This window comes from Bombina bombina, chromosome 2 (genome assembly GCF_027579735.1).
Source record: "Bombina bombina isolate aBomBom1 chromosome 2, aBomBom1.pri, whole genome shotgun sequence".
NCBI lineage: Eukaryota > Metazoa > Chordata > Amphibia > Anura > Bombinatoridae > Bombina > Bombina bombina.
In genome coordinates, this window is record NC_069500.1 from 85,971,319 (window position 1) to 85,987,391 (window position 16,073).

At 36.2% G+C, this 16,073-nt stretch overlaps 1 protein-coding gene across 1 annotated transcript; it reads right to left on the minus strand.

The window, feature by feature from the left end:
• Positions 1-1,850: 1,850 nt before the first annotated feature.
• On the minus strand, positions 1,851-16,051 carry LOC128648463 (phospholipid-transporting ATPase IC-like). The gene is made up of 7 exons (XM_053701146.1): positions 15,919-16,051; positions 8,332-8,555; positions 7,825-7,908; positions 7,308-7,553; positions 6,624-6,762; positions 4,998-5,128; positions 1,851-2,722 (listed from the first exon to the last, which is right to left on the minus strand). The coding sequence occupies exons 1-7, from the start codon at positions 16,049-16,051 to the stop codon at positions 2,495-2,497; spliced, it is 1,185 nt and encodes a 394-aa protein (XP_053557121.1). The 3' UTR covers positions 1,851-2,494.
• Between the last annotated feature and the right edge of the window lie 22 nt (positions 16,052-16,073).

A 16,073-nucleotide genomic window follows, 5' to 3' on the forward strand; every position in this document is an offset into this window, starting at 1 on the left:
GAGGATGAAGTTTCTGCCCTTATACTGTCCTCCCACCTCACTACCTGTCCCCTCGACCCCATCCCCTCACAGCTACTCCCCTCCCTCTCTTCTACCCTCACCCCCATGCTTGCACACATTTTCAACCTCTCCCTCAGCACTGGTATATTTCCTTCATCTCTAAAACATTCACTGGTCACACCTATTCTCAAAAAACCTTCCCTTAATCCAACCTCCCCATCCAACTACCGACCTATTTCCCTACTCCCTCTTGCCTCAAAGCTCCTCGAAAAGCTAGTTTACGCTCATCTATCATTTCCTTACACTAAACTCTCTTCTTGACCCACTGCAATCTGGATTTCGTCCCCATCACTCTACAGAGACAGCTATTGTCAAGGTTACCAATGACCTACTTACAGCAAAATCCAAAGGCCACTTCTCTCTGCTTATCCACCTTGACCTGTCTGCAGCCTTAGACACTGTTGACCACCCTCTTCTGCTCCAAACCTTACAATCCTTCGGCATCTGCGACACAGATCTCTCGTGGTTCTCTTCCTATCAGACTAATCGTACATTTAGTGTAGCCTTCTCCGGGGCATCCTCTGCCCCGTTACCACTTTCTGTTGGGGTACCTCAAGGCTCTGTCCTTGGCCCCCTTTTTTTTTTTTCAATCTACATGTCACCATTAGGTTCCTTAACAAAGTCCCATGGGTTTCAATATAAATTGTATGCCGATGGCACCCAAATCTACCTCTCTGCGCCAGACCTACCTCCTTCCTTACTAACCCGTGTCACTAACTGTCTTTCTCACATCTCATCTTGGATGTCCTCTCACTACCTTAAGCTAAATCTCTCCAAAACTGAACTCCTTATTTTTCCCCCTTCTTCCAATGCCTCCACCCCCAAAATTTCTATAACTGTTGATAATTCCATCATTACTCCTACCCCGCCCAATGTCTTGGAGTCACACTTGACTCAGATCTTTCCTTCACTCCTCATATTCAGTCCTTGGCTAAAGCCTGCCGCTTCCACCTTAAAAACATCTCTAAAATTAGACATTTCCTTACACAAGATACAACTAATATTTTAATCCACCCTCTCATCCTTTCCCGCCTCGACTACTACAACTCCGTCCTTTCTGATCTACCTAGCTGCCGCATAGCTCCTTTACAATCCATTATGAATGCCTCTGCCAGGCTCATCTTCCTTACTCGTCGCTCTTCATCTGTTGCACCTCTCTGCTAATACCTTCACTGGCTTCCTCTTGCCTCTAGGATTAAACATAAAATCCTCATCCTGTCATACAAAGCTCTCAACTGCACTGCTCCCCCCTATATTTCAGAACTTGTCTCCAGATACTCTCCCTCCCGTCCCCTTCGATCAGCTCAGGATCTCCTCCTCTCCTGTTACTTCCTCACATTCCCGTTTACAGGACTTCTTCAGACTGGCCCTCATCTTGTGGAACTCCCTGCCTCGCTCCATAAGACTCTCCCCTAGTTTTAACAGCTTCAAGCACTCCCTAAAAACTCTACTATTCAGAGATGCATGCAACCAACACTAACCTTTCCTAACTCCATTGCTTTCCCCTTGAACCCCTTAGAATGTAAGCCCTTGAGCCCAGCTGTTTGAAGATCGCCCTTATAAGAGCCGACTACAACAGTGAAACTCTCGGCAGGGCCCTCTACAAACTTGATCCCTACAAAAGCTATCCTGTATACCAACTATGTTTACAGCGCTGCGGAATCTGTTGGCACTCTACAAATACCTGATAATAATAATATTGTTCCTGAAAAATGACAAAAATGTGTGTGTGTGTGCCAGAAGTGTAAATCTAAGCAGTAGACAGTACAAAAAATTACTAAACGTTTCAATTATCAACAGATGAATGAAAAACTGTTTATTGTGAACAGTTAGATAATGCATAAATGAACAAAATCCATTATTCACTTTTAATAAAGTTTTATTATCAATATTAAATATGCAAAGGTTAAAAAGGTAAACCAAAAACTTCAGGAGTGCTGAACCCAGAAGCCATATGGATCCTCATAAAGGAAGTAAATTCCTCATGTTTAGGGTGTTGTAACCATAAACCTACTCCATTCTTGATTTGTTGGTCTTTTGTTTCCACAACACAAACTTTCTAGTTTGTTTTTAAACCTTAGTCTCTTGTTCACCACATTGTGATGTACTAATGCAAACGGATCATTGGTTTGCACGTCAGATCTCTCCATGTGTTTGATTGCTGCACCCTCCCCCTCCCAGGCAGATGCCTATAAAGCAAACTCTGTTTGCTGAAGTGATATAGAAACATTTAAAAAAATAAACCTTACTAAGGCATTTTTTTGTAGAAAGTCTTCACCATGCAGATGGCTTTTTATAGATATTACAAGTAAATTTACATATGTTAAAAAAATCCTGAGGTGAAAACAGTTTCATAAAAATATATATATACAGACATTCCAAAAGGTAGTGTTTTCAGTATAAAAAAAAATTGCTGAAGAAGTTAAAATCACAATCAAGTATTCGCTGCAGTTTGCATAACTTCTGCCGAACTACTGCCAAGAACAGCATCCAGTGTTGCCCGTTTCTTCTTTATATTTCGTCCTGTAGAAATAAGGTCAGCATAGCCTCGCTGGTGAGAGAATGCATAAGCAGAGCGGCGTGCAGATACTCCGCGACGAATTGTGCTGTGTCTTGGTTTCCATTGGGCTTCTTCTTTGTATTTTTTCCGGTTCTTTTGAATCTTAAGTAAAGATGAGGGAAATCAAAAGAGCCTATTAGATACTGTAAAGTATCCCAAATATCAGTAACACAATTTATAGATTAGCGTTCCATTTCTAGTATTAGCAGTTCCGTAAAAATGTGTAGACTTGTGATATATATATATATATATATCTTCTATCATTAAGCTCCCAAATGAAATAACTAAATTTATACTAATATACAAAGAAAGGTTTTTCATATGAAAACAAGATATAAAAAACAACCCAAGCTATTTACATCATCATAAAAAAACAAAACTTATTTTAATAACCACCAATCATTCTGGAAACGTTAAAGGAACTTGAAACCCAAATTTTTTCTTTCATGATTCAGATAGAGAATTCGATTTTAAAGAACTTTCCAATTTACTTATTTAATCAAATTTGTATCAGTCTCTTTGTATTCTTTGTTGAAGGAGCAGCTATGCACTACCGGAAGCTAGCTGAGCACATATGGTAAACCAATGTCAAGAGCCATTTATGTGCAGCCACCAATCAGCATCTAGCTCCCAGTATTGCATTGCTGCTCCTATGCCTACCTAGGAATGCTTTTCAACAAAGGATATCAAGAGAATGAAGCAAAACAGAAATTAGATGTAAATTGCAAAGTTGTTTAAAATCACATGCTGTATCTGAATCATGAAAGAAAATTGTTTGGGTTTCCTGTTCCTATTAAATGGATTGTAAACTTAAATGAATTAAAGGCCATTATCAAAAAATAATCTTAAAAACAGGGGCACTTTAATTTATTAAAGTTTACAAAGACGCTTATTTTTTAAAAATACTTACCATTGCTTTATGGTAAACATAACGCTGATCCTCCGCCCACATCTTCTGCTTTCATAGCATATGGATGACAAATCCAACTTCCTCCAATTGTTGTGTGCCCCCTTTGGCGTCCAGCTTGTGGGGCAATGCAACAATTGGAGGAAGTCGGATTTGTCATCCATATGCTAAAGAAAGCAGGAGATACAGGCAGAGGATCAGCGTTATGTTTACCATAACGTAAAGATAAGTATTTTAAAGAAAAAAGCTTCTTTGTAAACTTTAATAAATGAAAGTGCCCTTTTTTAAGATTATTTTTTGATAATGGCCTTTAATTCATGAAAGTTTACAATCAATTTAAATATTCATAACACAAAAACTCTATTCTTCTTAAATGGACCTTCTGGGATAGTAATAAAAACTGTTAACTTGTTAGCAAATTTTATTATTAAAAGGGATATTAAACATAATAGTATCTCATGCTTAGGAAAGAGCACTATTTAATCATGTTAAAAAAGTTTATTTTGAAACAAACTGGTCTTTGGGATAAAAACTCATTGGCTGCTAAAGAAGGCTTCCACACCTCCATTACTGGACAGTGACACACCCACAAGCATAAAGACATGTTTAGGTTTCACCACAGGAACAACCATTTTACATTTAAACATCCTTTTTAATAAATTACAAAAAAGGACTTAAAATGCACACTAAACCCAATTTTTTTCTTTAATGATTCAGATACAGCAGCAATTTTAAGCAACTTTCTAATTTACTCCTATTACCAATTTGTCTTCGTTCTTTTGCTATCTTTATTTAAAAAGCAGGAATGTAAAGCTTAAGAGCCAGCCCATTTTTGGTTCAGAACCTGGGTTATGCTTGCTTATTGGTTTGCTAAATGTAGCCACCAATAAAAGCAAGCGTTATCCAGGGTGCTGAACCTTAAATGGGCTTTAAATTCCTGCTTTTTAAATAAAGATAGCAAGAGAATGAAGAAAAATTTATAGTAAGAGTAAATTAGAAAGTTGCTTAAAATTGCAGGCTCTAAAGCCAATGTTACTTTTGTGTCATATTTACACTGTTGGATTTTAAATAAAGAATAATAAAAAAAAAAAAATTGCATGCTCTATCTGAATCAGGATAAAATATTTGGGTTTAGTATCCCTTTAATGTCATTGATATTTGCTTAAGCCAGAGAGAGAGAGAGAGTTTCATGGCATGTTTACACAAAAATAGTTAGTAGTGAAAATGTGGTTGTTTTTTTTAAAGAAATTAGAGCATTTTATTCTTACACCAGTATGTCCCTTTAACATTAGGAATACTCTTTTTACATATGGTCAAACCATACGAAATGTTCTTATGAGAAGAAAACTTTATTTTTCCGACTCATTTTTTATACCTCATAACCACAGACACCAATCTTCCTGTAAGATATACATAACCGTGTTATTAAAATCTTTTCACAAGACAGTAAAATGTATAGGAGTTACTTACTACGTCACTCTCCGAGGGGTATATATTTTTTACCAAGAACCTGAAGGCAACAACTGGTAGAAGGCAAATACCAACAGTTAGAATTATGGTGAGCCAAAGATATGGTTGCCTTAAAGCATTTGGAGCAGCTCCTGAATGGAAATAATAATAAAGTAAATATTTAATCAATAAAATATTCAACATTGGTTAATAAGGTTATCTAAATTTGAAAGAGGATCTACCTGCCTCACATTAATGCTTATATATAGGTGCTAGACTCCCTTTTAGAGCCTAGTGCTAGTTAACGTGGTATAAGATCCCTCATTTCAGCAAGTGTCATCTCCCATTTCATATAAGGAAATTGTGTACAAGTGTGTTTTAAGCTGTCTTTAGGGGAGCCACTATCCTCCATACAATATATACATTAGGCAAGTAATAGTATCGAAATGTATATTAAATCTCAAATTGGAATTCATATTACACTAGACATGCAATTAAATCATACAAGACAAAGAAATATGTGGGCCCTTCAAAAACAACGGAGATACTCTAAAACACTCAATGTCTAGAAAAAGGGTAAAGTGGTCCAAGTAAACAACTCTGTTGGGTTGGATTGTTATAGTTCCTTACAAAACAATTTTGCACTCCGTATGACATCTATGTAGAATCCTCACAAAAAATGTGTTTAAGTTTAATTTAGGCTCTCTATCTTGTTCTCTTTTTTTGCTCTTTGTGCAAGTTACCTTTTTCCCCCCTTGCCAGCATTGCCCATACTTTGAGACAAGGTCAATGTTTTTGTAAAGTGTATTAGTATGCTCTGCTTATGCATGTGTAAAGCAATGCACAAGAAAATCAAAGCGTGCATGAAAATTATGACTTTGTTAAACACAGGGATTAATATAATTGTGCTAAATGACCATTTCATTGTGTCCTTGTTCACTTCTATTAATCTATTGCAAGCTTAAGGGGTTAAATGTGTTCATAGTTTTTCTTCTTTTAAACGTACTGTAGTCTCGTCTTTATTCTGAAACTTTAAACCAGCTGTTTTTCTCAGGGGATAGCATGCATATACACACACACATACACTTTAAAATATCCCAAGTAACATTTCAAGGTTCATTATATTAGAATTAGTAGATTACAAAAAACAATCATTTTAACACTTGTGAAAAGTTGGTGCCAGCATTTACATACATACACAGTTCTCTGTAAAAGAATGTACACAGAATACACTAAAAGAGGAACAATTGGGGAGGACAAAAGAAGACCAGCTAACAATGGCCACATTTTTACACAACCCAGAAAAGGTTAACAATCTGACTACAAATCCTGCAGCATCTAATGGACTAAGTATATACCTCCCTATCACGGATGTATTACTACGTAACTGTACAAATAGCTTCCTCACATGGGAGTATTACTGCAATATATTTACTTAATTTATATAAATAATTTGATGCAACAGCACAGCTGTTTGTTGGGGTCCAATTACTATTTCATATTGAAACCTTTTTTAGGGGCCAATACCTGACTACAAATATGCTCTAAGGTATGTAGATAATGTGCCTGCCCAGTTTCTACCTAATAACAGACAACTAGACAGATCACAACTTGACAGATGGACATTCTAGAAAAAACATTACATACCTGTAAATATAAACATGGATGGAAACAAAACATGAATCCCAGCACTGTGAAGATCAAACATTATACCAAAGTAAATGGCAATGCTCCCAAACATTGAAAATGCATTAACAAAAGTCCAATACGAAGTGTCAAGTCCAATCTGGTCAGAAAGAGAAAGGCTTTGATTAGTACAAAATTTGTTTGCATGCAATTACTTCACAAGAATCTATAACTGAAAATGTATATTAGAACCATTTCTATTTATTTAAAGAAAGTATCATATTGAAGACTGTGCAGCCTTTACCCATATACAATAAAGGTTATTAACATGGACTCAGCGGACTCTGCCCCCTATTTATGTGAAGATGTGCCCTCTGCCCCCCATTTATGTGAAGATGTGCCCTCTGCCCCCCTATTTATGTGAAGATGTGCCCTCTGCCCCCTATTTATGTGAAGATGTGCCACCATGGGGGAGTGTGGAAATAATTTTTTGAAATTAAAACATTATGAGGTCTTTTTAACCAAAAGCCGCATGAAAAGATCACTGATAAACATAATGGTAGATCATAACAATGTGCACATTTTGTACCAATATATGAGTAACATATATTGCATAAATAAAACTTGGTAGCGTGGCCTTTGTAATTACTATGCATTGTGCTTTATAGTTAACCATCAGAATGACATTACACACAGCATACTTGCCTGAAAATTAACGGTTATAATAAGTGCAGTAGCAGTTGTGACAGCAAACGACTGGTAATCTGAGGGCGCTTCTCCATCCTGCCCCATGGTCAATAAGAAAGCTCCATAAGGTATGAAGAAAATAATAAGCGAGGTGACTATACCATGGAACAGACTCAAGAAGAATTTCTGGTAGTTGAACAGTTTATCTTTTTGGCCAGGAATGTACAAACGAGGGAAGCGAAGACTTAGCTTGTCACTTACATCCTTAGTTACAAAAAGAAAAATGATAAAAGGTTTATCTTATTAGCAGAAAGTTATGAAATTTACTTTTAAATAATCAACAAAGAGAAAAATAAAACTGACAAAGACAGGAACATTTACAGTTTAGTTCAAATGAAAAAAACGTCACTCTAAATGAAACATTAGAAACCTTAGTAACCAACATTTTTCATTTTTAATAAATAATATTTACAGCTAACAAGTTACAATATTTAAAGATTTTTACACCAAGCTTGCGGACACCTTTCCAACATACCTGATCCAGCAAACCCACAAGGAGTACAGGAAGACTGGAGTAGAGAACATTATACAGGGAAATGAACCAAGTTTCGTAGACCGTCTGAAAAGAGAATATTAATTATGAGAAAATGCCTTTGTAAATCTGATATATGCATCCCTGACCTACTATGGATTGCAACTCCTGAGGGTTTTAGTAATGCACAAGTATGCAAAAGCAATGTACAGTGATTATGTCTCAATATATATTAATATGAACATCTTACCCATGAAGAAGAATTTAAAACGGATGAGACTAATTAATATTAAAAGTTAAAAAACAACAAGTAAGAATAGGTATTCAACTTGGTGGGTTGTTTGGTTTGACATTATTTCCATCATACAGATTTGTAAGTGCTTCTCATTTCTGGGAAAATATATGATATTTATTATTTAAAGGGACATTATACAATAAATACATCAAGTGTTTAATGTCCCATTAAGTGTCATTTTTATTGTAGGGAAGTGGGAATATTGTAGTTCGTACCTGAGCAGAAAATCCACTAAAGAAAGAGTACCAAAAGTGAACCAACGTGAAGGCAAAGTTCTTGTAGAAGAAAAAACGCAGGAACTTGCACATTCGAATGTACGACCAGCGACCGTGAACCAACAACAAACGTTGAATGTATTTAAACTGAGCAACGGAGTAGTCACTGGACATTACCGCTTGCATTCCTTCTTGTCCACTAATACCAACGCCAATGTGTGCAGCTGCAAGACATGAGAAGAACATTGAATTAGACTACAAAACATGTTAGAAAAACTAAAATTACTGTAATAAAAAACACTTAAAATTTGTTGGAATAACATATTACACTTACATTTTCCAAATAACTTATTTATATATTATTGTTTACCAGACATACAAGACAACGGATATGAAAACTATAATTAAAAATTACAAATTACTTATAGGGATATCCTAAAGCAAAAATTCAAAAACAGCTTTTGAAGAACAAAAATGTAATTTGTAATGTAAAAATATACGGCTAGATTACGAGTTTTGCGTTAAGGTAAAAAAGCAGTGTTAACAGGTCCTAACGTTGTTTTTTTCACGCCCGCCGCTATTACGAGTCTTGCAGGTTTAGGGGCACCGCACACCTTTTTGGCCTTACCGCAAACCTACTTACGTAAATTTCGTAAAGGCTTTTTAATATGGGACTTCCATAGCGCCGGTATTACGAGTTTGTCCTGGGAGGCCAAAAAGTGAGCGGTACACCCTCTACCGACAAGATTCCTAACGCATTTTGTAGTCAGTAGTTATGAGTTTTACACTACAAAGCTTAAGCATAAAAACACTACAAAACTAAGTGCTAAAAAAGTACTACACTAACACCCATAAACTACCTATTTACCCCATAAAACAAAGGCCCTCCCGTATCGCAAACACTAAATTAAATATTAACCCCTTTTATAACAGCATATTCTGACCGCTCCAACATCACAGCCACTAGAATAAACATTTTAAACCCCTAAACCGCCACACTCCGCTTTGCAAACACTAGTTAATTATTAACCCTAATATGCCGCCACAAAACATCCCCGCACCCTACATTATACTTATTAAGCCCTAATCTGCGTCACCCAACAACGCCGCACTATTCTAAATTTATTAACCCTTTAAACCTAAGTCTAACCCTAACTTAATGATATTAATTTTTTTTTAGATTTATTTAAAATTATATTTAACTAAAGTATTCCTATTTAAAACTAAATACTTCACCTATAAAATAAACCCTAAGCTAGCTACTATATAAACTAATAGTTACATTGTAGCTAGCTTAGGGTTTATTTTTATTTTAAAGGCAAGTTTGTATTTATTTTAACTAGGTACAATAGTTACTAAATAGTTATTAACTATTTAATAACTACCTAGCTAAAATAAATACAAATATACCTGTAAAATAAAAACCTAAACCTAGTTACACTAACACTACACTACAATTAAATAACTTACCTAAATTAAAAACAATAGCTAAATTACAAAAACAAACACTAAATTACAGAAAATAAAAAAACAAATTACAAGATATTTAAACTAATTACACCTAATCTAAAAGCCCTATCAAAATAAAAAAAAGCCCCCCAAAATAAAAAAAAACCTAGCCTAAACTAAACTATCAATAAGCCCTTAAAAGGGCCTTTTGCGGGGCATTGACCCCAAAGAAAATCAGCTCTTTTACCTAAAAAAAAAAAAAAATACATAAACAACCCCCCCCCAACAGTAAAAAACCCACACCCACACAACCAACCCCCAAATAAAACCCCTAACTAAAAAAACCTAAGCTCCCCATTGCCCTGAAAAGGGCATTTTGGATGGGGCATCTATCTATCAATCTTCATCCTTCCGACGCGGAGCCTCAATCCTATTGGCTGATTGCATTCTATCAGCCAATCGGAATCTAAGGGACGCCATCTTGGCTGACATCACTTAAAGAAACATTAATTCCGAAGAAGCCGTCGATTGAAGGAAAATGCTCCGCGCCGGATGTCTTGAAGATGGTAGCGCTCCACGTCGGAAGGATGAAGATAGATAGATGCCATCTGGATGAAGACTTCTGCCCGTCTGGAGGACCACTTCTGCCGGCTTCGTTGAGGACATCTTGCCGCTTGGATGAAGTCTTCTCCCCAGTAAGTGAATCTTAGGGGGTTAGTGTTAGGATTTTTTAAGGGTGTATTGGGTGGGTTTTATTTTTAGGTTAGGGCTTTTGGCAGAAATAGAGCTAAAATGCCCGTTTTAAGGGCAATGCCCATCCAAATGCCCATTTTCAGGGCAATGGGGAGCTTAGGTTTTTTTAGTTAGGGTTTTATGTGGGGGGTTGGTTTTGTGGGTGGTGGGCTTTACTGTTGGGGGGGATGTTTGTATTTTTTTTTTTTTACAGGTAAAAGAGACTAATTTCTTTGGGGCAATGCCCGCAAAGGCCCCGTTTAGTTTAGGCTTGGGTTTTTTTTTTTTTTTTTTGGGGGGGCTTTTTTATTTTGATAGGGCTCTTAGATTAGGTGTAATTAGTTTAAATATCTTGTAATTTGTTTTTTATTTTCCGTAACTTTTAGCGTTTGTTTTTTGTAATTTAGCTAATTGTATTTAATTTAAGCAAGTTATTTAATTGTAGTGTAGTGTTATAGTTAGGTGTTAGTGTAACTTAGGTTAGGTTTTATTTTACAGGTAAATATTTGTATTTATTTTAGCTAGGTAGTTATTAAATAGTTAATAACTATTTAATAAACTATTGTACCTAGTTAAAATAAATACAAACTTGCCTGTGAAAATAAAAATAAACCCTAAGCTAGCTACAATGTAACTATAAGTTTTATTGTAGCTAGCTTAGGGTTTATTTTATAGGTAAGTATTTTCGTTTTTAAATAGGAATAATTTAGTTAATGATCTTAATTTTATTTAGATTTATTTAAATTATATTTATGTTAGGGGGTGTTAGGGTTAGACTTGGGTTTTAGTTTATTACATTTTGATATAGTGGCGGTAATGTTGGGGGGACGGGCAGATTAGGGATTAATAAATATAATGTAGGTGGCGGCGATGTCCGGAGTGGCAGATTAGGGTTAATTAGTAAGATTAGGGGTGTTTAGACTCTGGGTTCATTGTTAGGGTGTTAGGTGTAAACCTTAACTTTAGCTTCCCCATAGGAATCAATGGGGCTGCGTTACCGAGTTTTACGCTGCTTTTTGCAAGGTGTTCGACTTTTTCTCAGCGGGCTCTCCCCCCCCATTGATGTCTATGGGGGAAATCGTGCACGAGCCACGTACAACCCAGCTCACCACTCCACTTAAGCAGCGCTGGTTTTGGGAGTGCAGTGTGGAGCGCAATTTTGCTCTACGCTCACTTCTTGCTTGTTAACATCGGGTTGATAAAAACCCGTAATACCAGCGCTGCAGGGAAGTGAGCGGGATGAGAAAAAACTGCAAGTTAGCAACGCACCCCTCATAACGCAAGATTGTAATCTAGGCGGTAACTTGTAATGTAATGCAAAAAAGTTACATGCATTAAAATGTTAATCCTTTAAACAGGCCCATAAAAACAAGTCAGCCCATCCCATAGCACTTTATGGGGACTGTGTTTAAACTGTAAATACTGTATATATGTACTATGACTTATATACATAAATATTTGTGCGTTACTGTGTGTATATTTACATATAAAAACACCAATATATATGTATATTATCTATTACAACATATATATCTTAAATTATGTGTCCAAAGGATGCGCGAACTCTACCCCCTGTGCTGCTCTAGGTTCTCTGTCGTGTCTGTCGGCATCAGAATGAGGCTCCCATTGGAGCCTGCAGAATAGCACTCTCGTGAGCGCAAAGCCTCCATGCAATGTGAGGTCGCATTCACATTGTGCTTTACTTGTAATACCATCGCACATTTGCGTCCGCGCTCGTGAAAGTGCAGTTTTGTGCTCCACTCATAATCTAGCCCCATATGTTTAATTTTCTTTTGTGCTTCAGAGCCTAGCATACAATTAAAAAAATGTTTCCAATTTACTTTTATTATCAAAATTCGTTTTGTTCCCATGGTTGAAGATATATTTATGTAGGTCTCTGGCGCACTTAATGGCAGGAAATAATGCTGCCATATAGTGATCTTGCAAATGGACAACATTCTTGCAAAACTGCTGCCGTATAGTAAGATACCAAGAGAATGAAGAAAATGTGATAATAAAAGTAAATTTGTTGTTTAACGTTGTATGCTGTATTATGTTCCTTTAAACAACTGATTTTATATTATTTTTCCTGCATTACCAAATATAATTATGATCTCAAGTTGGAGTGGTAGTGGGATCAGGAATCATTTGTGGAAGTACAAAAAGTGATGCTTTAACATAAAAGGTAGATAAACTTCCAATACTGAAGGAAAAAAGACAAAGATTGTAAGAATTGGCTGGCATATATTGTAAGGACTATACCCTAAAGGGGACACTCAAGTCAAATTTGTTTTTTTTCCATCTTTCATGATTCAGATAGAGCAGCAAGTTTAAACAACTGTCCAATTTACCTTTATACATCAAATTTGCTTTGTACTCTTGGTAATTCTTTTTTTTTTTTGAAAGCTAAACCTAGGTAGGCCTCAAACCGATTTCTAAACCGTTGAAAAACCCACCCTCTTATTCTTGTCTCAGTTAGAACAGTGCTAGATCATGTGTGTCATATAGAATAACATTGTGTCTACTCCCGTGGAGTTTTTTTGGAGTCAGCACTGGCTAAAATGTAAGTCTTGTCAAAAAAGCACGGAGATAAAGGGGCAGTCTGACAGAGGCTTAGATACAAGGTAATCACTAGTGGTAATAAGTGTATTGATAATCCACAGTGTTGGTTATGCAAAAATGGGGGAATGGGGTATTTATAAGGGATTTAAACAATAAAAAAATTTAAGTAGACTGTCCCTTAAAGATTAACAAAACACCTTGAGTTTTTTTTTTTTATATAAAATTTAGTTAAGTGAAGTAAAACAAACTTTGCGATATACTTTCATTATTTATATTTTGCCCCTTTTCATGTACTTTTAGCAATGAAAATGTTGTCTTTATCTAATTCTAATACATCATCTTTCCCTAATTGATGTTAGTATAAATGTACAATGTTTTGCACTTGGTTATATGCTAACATAACAACAGTGGGTATTAGGCATAAAAAATATCCCCACTACCTACAGAAAATGCATCTGACGCATATCCTACCCCTAAAGGATGAGGGATGTTTTGCATACTTTGTTATGCTCTAATACATTTCACTTTCGACTGCTATATTTACTCACAAATTGACTGTTATCAGCTTGGGGGAGAGCTGTGTTAAAGGGACATGAAACATGATTCAGATAGAGAATACAGTTTCAAACAACTTTTCAATTTACTTCTATTATTTATTTTGCTTCCTTCTCTTGTTATCCTTTGCTGAAAGGTTTATCTAGGCAAGTTCATGAGCAGCAGAGAACCTAGGTTCTAGCTGTTGATTGGTGGCTGCATATATATATACACCGATTGTGATTGGCTCACCCATGTGTTCAGTTAGAAACCATTAGTGCATTGCAGCTCCTTTAACAAAATGATACCAAGAGAATAAAGCAGATTAGATAATAGAAGTAAATAAGAAAGTTGTTTAAAATTGTATTCTCTATCTGAATCATGAATTTTGGGTTTCATGTCCCTTTAAGTCAGCAGCTTTGCTCTTGATATTGTGTCACATGGGCTCACAGGACACAGGGGAGCTTCCCTGTGACCATGCATGGGTTCCACTATCGTTTGCGATCCCTAGGCTATTGGAAACTACACCCGTTGGTATTTGGAGCATAGCAGAATTACTGCCCATACGGTTGGTTTCCCGGGTTATTTGATTTGTTGCTAATGACACTACATTGTGTTGGGTAAGTCATTTTTAACTATTACACTTTTACTGAAACTGAATGGATTTCTAAGTATTTATTTGTTTATAATTAGAACTTGTTGCCTGCAGACACAAGTCCCGGATTGCCTCCTCCAAAATAAACGCAAGTGGTTGGCGGAGTCTGGCTATTGAAAAAACAATTGCAGTAAACAAGATGTTAATTTATTTTAGAATTGTTTAAACTTGGGCTGGTATATTATTCTATTGTAAAACGACACGAAATCTCTTGTAATTACAAATGTGTTTACTAGGGATGCACATTCGTCTCATTCATTAGCAACCTGAATGCTAAATATGGCCACCCGTCGGCAGCATTCGGCCATTTTCTGTGCCGAATCGCCTTTTGTGAAAGTGAAACACACTAAGATGTGTGTGAAAATCTAGATCTTAGTTGGTTAACACTTTCACAAGAAGAAATCCAGCCTCGAAAATAGCTAAATGCTGTGGCAGGCAAACCATATTCAGCAACTTGCGAACGAAAAGAGGACAAATGCATCCTGAGTTTTTAGTGACCCCTTATAAAAAACCCCAAAAAACTTATTTCATGGTTCAAAATTGCGCCATTGAATTTTAAATAACTTTCCTATTTATTATTATGTATCTGTTATCAAATTTGCTTCATTCTCTTTGGTTGGGTAACTTTTGTTGAAGAGCAGCAATGCACTACTAGGAGTTAGCTGAACACTTTGGGTAACAAAGGATCACCAAGACGAATGAAGCAAATTGGAAGTAAATTGGACCTGAGATTTACACTCTGTGCAATATGGAAAAACCATGTAATTTCTTTAGTTCCTGTCTCTCTCTACATTAGTTTCTACTTCATTAGTTTCCCCTCTTGCTGTTGGACACTAGATGCAAGGGGCCAGGCGTAAGGCTTTCAGAGATTGTATTACTCCCGCCCCTTCCCCACACCCCTGATCTGATCCCGGCCATGAAATCACGCAATCGTCTATTTTCATTTTTTACCCAATATTGTTTACATGAACACTATTTTACCGCCACAAAGTGATTAAGGTGTCTGTACAAAGTTGTCGTCATCTTTACCTCCCAAAAAATAACATTAAAATAAATAAGAAGTAAATTGGGAAAGCCGATTAAAAATAAATGCTCCTATCTGAAAGAAAAAAATGGTTTTATGTCCCCTTTAAAAGCCTACACTCTAAGAATGTATATACAGGCATAACATTGCACTTATGGCTCATATGAATTTTTTTCTTTTGTGATTCAGGATTAGAAACATTCAATTTTAAGAAACTCTTTCCAATTTACTCCCTATTACCCCTTTTTTCTTCTTTACCTCTTGCTATCTCTATTTGAAAAGCAGGAATCTAAGCTAAGTAAGCCGGGACAATTTTTTGGTTCAGCACCCTGGATAACGCTTGAAGAATGGTAGGTACATTTAGCCACCAATCAGCAAGCGCAACCCAGGTGCTGAACCAAAAAATTGTCTGGCTACTTAGCTTAGATTCCTGCTTTTTCAAATAAAGATAGCAAAGAGAAAGAAGACAAATTTATAATAGGAGTAAATAAGAAAAGTTGCATAAAATTGCATGCTCTATCTGAACATGAAAGAAAAAATTTTGGGCTGTTTAGTGTCCTTTAATTAATTACAGACTGCCCTCATGTCTGGAGAGGCAAAATACTAAGCAAAACTTTTATTTAACACTTACTTTTAATCATGTTGACATCATTGGCTCCATCCCCTATAGCCAAAGTAACAGCCTTTTTGTATTTCTTAACCAGTTCTACAACCATTGCTTTCTGGCTTGGGAGTGACCCAGGCAGCAGATAACAGAGCTGCATTTCGCACGCAAGGTCTACAAAG

Coding starts and splice junctions, on each gene's coding strand:
- LOC128648463 (XM_053701146.1), bottom strand. CDS start 16,051: ATGCAGCTCTGTTATCTGCTGCCTGGGTCACTCCCAAGCCAGAAAGCA. Junction 7,554..7,824: donor TTGTGGGTTTGCTGGATCAG/GTATGTTGGAAA, acceptor TTTGTAACTAAG/GATGTAAGTGACAAGCTAAG. Junction 2,723..4,997: donor ACCCCTCGGAGAGTGACGTA/GTAAGTAACTCC, acceptor TCTTTACTTAAG/ATTCAAAAGAACCGGAAAAA.